We start from the raw sequence: 2,997 nt of genomic DNA on the forward strand, positions 1-2,997 counted from the left end.
CAAAAAAAAAAATGGCCTAATTACATTTGGTGTCATAAGTCTGGTTAAAGTCAAAGAAACTTTCAGAAAACTTTCAAAAAAAGAAAAAAAAAGAAACTTTCAGACATTGGGATCATTGAGCAATGTGTAAACAAAGACAAAGCTAATCGCATCAATATTAATTACAAGATCCAACAGAATAGAAAAGACATGACCCCCAAATTTGAACTAAGCACAAACTGAAATGAATGCACCTGAAAGATTATTTTAATTATGACAACATGTTCGTTTACAAAGGTTTTAAAAGTTTCTGATGTGATCAGGCATGTGTTCCAACATTTTTAACCTATGATGGACTCCACCATTGAAGTCAATTTAGTCCTGCGTCTTTGTACTTTATGATCACAATTTTCTGGAAGAAATCCCTACATTGTTCTTTTTCAGTATAAAATTGATTAAAGGTGGGGAAGCCCATTTAAATAAAGCAATAAAGAAACAGCTGATTAGTTCCAAAATCCAATGTCATATTTACTAAAAATAGATATTGCAATGTCTTTATTTTCAATGTTAGTTTAAATAAGGAAAAAGTAAGGTTGTAACAATTAATTGATTTAATTCACATGTGTTAAAGTCAAGAGGCCAGATTATAACATTTTATAATATTAGCAAAAATGAATCAATAAACACAATAAATTACTCAGATTATGTGATTATTGATCAACATTTGTGGCTCAAATCACCCGATCAAGCATTAAAGCCGATAATGACACAAGAAGAGGCACCGCTCCACACGTTTGCCAACTCCTGGCCCTCATGGATTTGTCCTGCGAGCCGCCGGCAGTGGGCAGAGGTTTCCTTCCTGCAGTCAGCAGATGGTTTGATGTGCGGCGGATGACAGCTCAGACGTGTGGTGGCACACCCCAGAGTGTGTCAGGCTGCCGGCTCATGTGAATCACTGTTTTTGTCTCAGCGCCAGGAGGAAATCAAATGTGTCGACCCAGTCGCTCCTAACGAGTCTGACAGCCAGTTGATTGGCATGATTTCCTTTTGCTTTGATTTAGCATAAGTGTCCTGGGTGTGCGGGCTGAGCATCAGCGGGGAGCGAGTTGACAGGTGACACACGTCTGTGTTAGCGTGTAGAAATCCCACAGCACAGTTCCCACTGGACTCATGTGTTTATTGATTTTTTTTTCCTGCCTTTTAAAGTAGGATTAGAGGAACATGACAGGAAAAATAAGTGCTGGTCTATGGAGAGTCTCGTAACACAACAATAGGTTTGATATTGGTCCACAGCAATTTTTGAAACAATCTTTCAAACAAACCACCACACCCACATTTTTCCTTAAACGCTTATTTTTATTTGATGTCTTCAGGAGGAAACCGGAAATTTACACACTTTCTTTTTCTATCAAGACCTAAAAGGCTTCAAAAAGAAACTAAATCATGATAAATGAAGCTCACAGGTGCAGTGAAAGGAAAAATCGAAAATGTCTGAGAACCCTGAAGTCACATACTTTGACAGAAATGCACCCAAACCCAAAGGAGGAAACAGTTGAGACAAAAAGAGCTGGAAGTTTCCTACAACATTTATGATTTAGACACACAAAAAAGTGTTTCTTTTGACAGTGAAGGCCAACAGGACCTTTGATTGGGAGGATTTATTACCAGAAAGAGATGAATACAGATAGAAAAACAGAGTTAATGGCACAAAGTCAGTGAAAAAAATGTGGAGTTTAGTCTCGTCTGCCCCGGCCGGCCTTCAGCCAGGACACAAACTCCTTTGCTGCCTGGTCCTGCAGGTAGGAGCTGACGTCGCTGGTGTAGGTGCCGTCCGCATGACGCCTGAATAGACTCCTGAAGACACATCCAGAAAAAAAATCATATTTTCTGAGTTTCTTTCATTCAAGTTGATGCTAAATTCAGCAAATTCCCACATTAATAGTCCAGATTTCTCTTTACGCTTCACACCGAACATTCAATTTAGCTCATTAGTGTAAAATATTTCACATTTAGAGTGAAATATGGACACTCACCCGTTCCTTTTTGAATTTTTCAGCCACTGAACGAAGTCTTGGGCTCTTCTCGTCTCCAGGTATTTGCTGTAGTCGTTGGAAAACGTTCCCTCCGAGTGCCTCTTCATGTTTGGGGGCTCACTGAGATCGCTGAACATTGAATTCTCATTCAATAACCTGAAATCACACAATGTGGAAACAACACTTGATAAAGTAATCTTTGAGTCCAAGATTCCCAACAATTAAAAAAACATTAAAAATGACTCATTTCTACTTCCTCTGGACATAAATGATAAGTCAGTGGATACACAATATTATATTATAGAAGGAATATAAAAACAAAATAGAAAAAAAACTTTTTATAAGCTAAAATGTTTGATAACATTTTGTCTGTTATTTTCTAATATTAGTTGCCATTTAAATCAACAAGTTTCAAAGCAGATTGAAGTCTTCTTAAGACACTTTCTTGCAGATGAAATTGCCAATTTGGACAATCAAAAAGTTTATTTCACAATAATGTACTAATCCTGCAAAATAAAATAAAAAACATTACATTAAAAAATCCATAAAAGTCGAGCTTACACAGAGTTTCGGTCGGCGTCCTGATCAGGCACCTGCCAGCTGCTTTGGATGATGATGAGGAGCAGAAGTCCAGCAAGAGACTGAGCTGTTTTCATTGTTTGAGCTTCTTTGGATAAACACAGACGTTGAGGATGAGTATGTTAAAAAGTGAAAAAGATTCTTTTTTAAAAACGGGTATCTTACCTGTGCTTCTTTTGAGGCGAGTGTTTGACACCGGAGTTTGCTGATTGGCGCTCTTCCTCTTCCCTATGGCTTCTGGAGCTGTTTCATGGTCTCTGAGTGATCTGCTCAGTCTTATATAGCAGCGCTGAAGAGGGCTCTCCCAGGTGACTCCCCCCTTTACCAAAACCTCAGCACATCCTTGGCTACACTCAACGCATTAGTCAGCATCTGGCTGGTTCCCCTGATCGTATTTCATTTAGCT

General features: G+C 38.6%; 1 protein-coding gene across 2 annotated transcripts; it reads right to left on the bottom strand.

Moving 5' to 3' along the window:
- Positions 1-507: 507 nt before the first annotated feature.
- gcgb (glucagon b) lies at positions 508-2,991 on the bottom strand. Of its 2 annotated transcripts, none has more exons than XM_024286196.2 (4): positions 2,757-2,991; positions 2,574-2,679; positions 2,013-2,168; positions 508-1,833 (listed from the first exon to the last, which is right to left on the bottom strand). In XM_024286196.2, exons 2-4 carry the CDS (start codon positions 2,666-2,668, stop codon positions 1,713-1,715), a joined length of 372 nt encoding a protein of 123 aa, XP_024141964.1. In that variant the 5' UTR covers positions 2,669-2,679; positions 2,757-2,991; the 3' UTR covers positions 508-1,712. The 2 variants fall into 2 exon arrangements, with proteins under 2 accessions (XP_024141964.1, XP_024141965.1); XM_024286197.2 differs by having other exon boundaries at positions 510-1,833; positions 2,574-2,676.
- Between the last annotated feature and the right edge of the window lie 6 nt (positions 2,992-2,997).

The sequence above is a fragment of the Oryzias melastigma genome, linkage group LG21 (genome assembly GCF_002922805.2).
Source record: "Oryzias melastigma strain HK-1 linkage group LG21, ASM292280v2, whole genome shotgun sequence".
Lineage (NCBI taxonomy): Eukaryota > Metazoa > Chordata > Actinopteri > Beloniformes > Adrianichthyidae > Oryzias > Oryzias melastigma.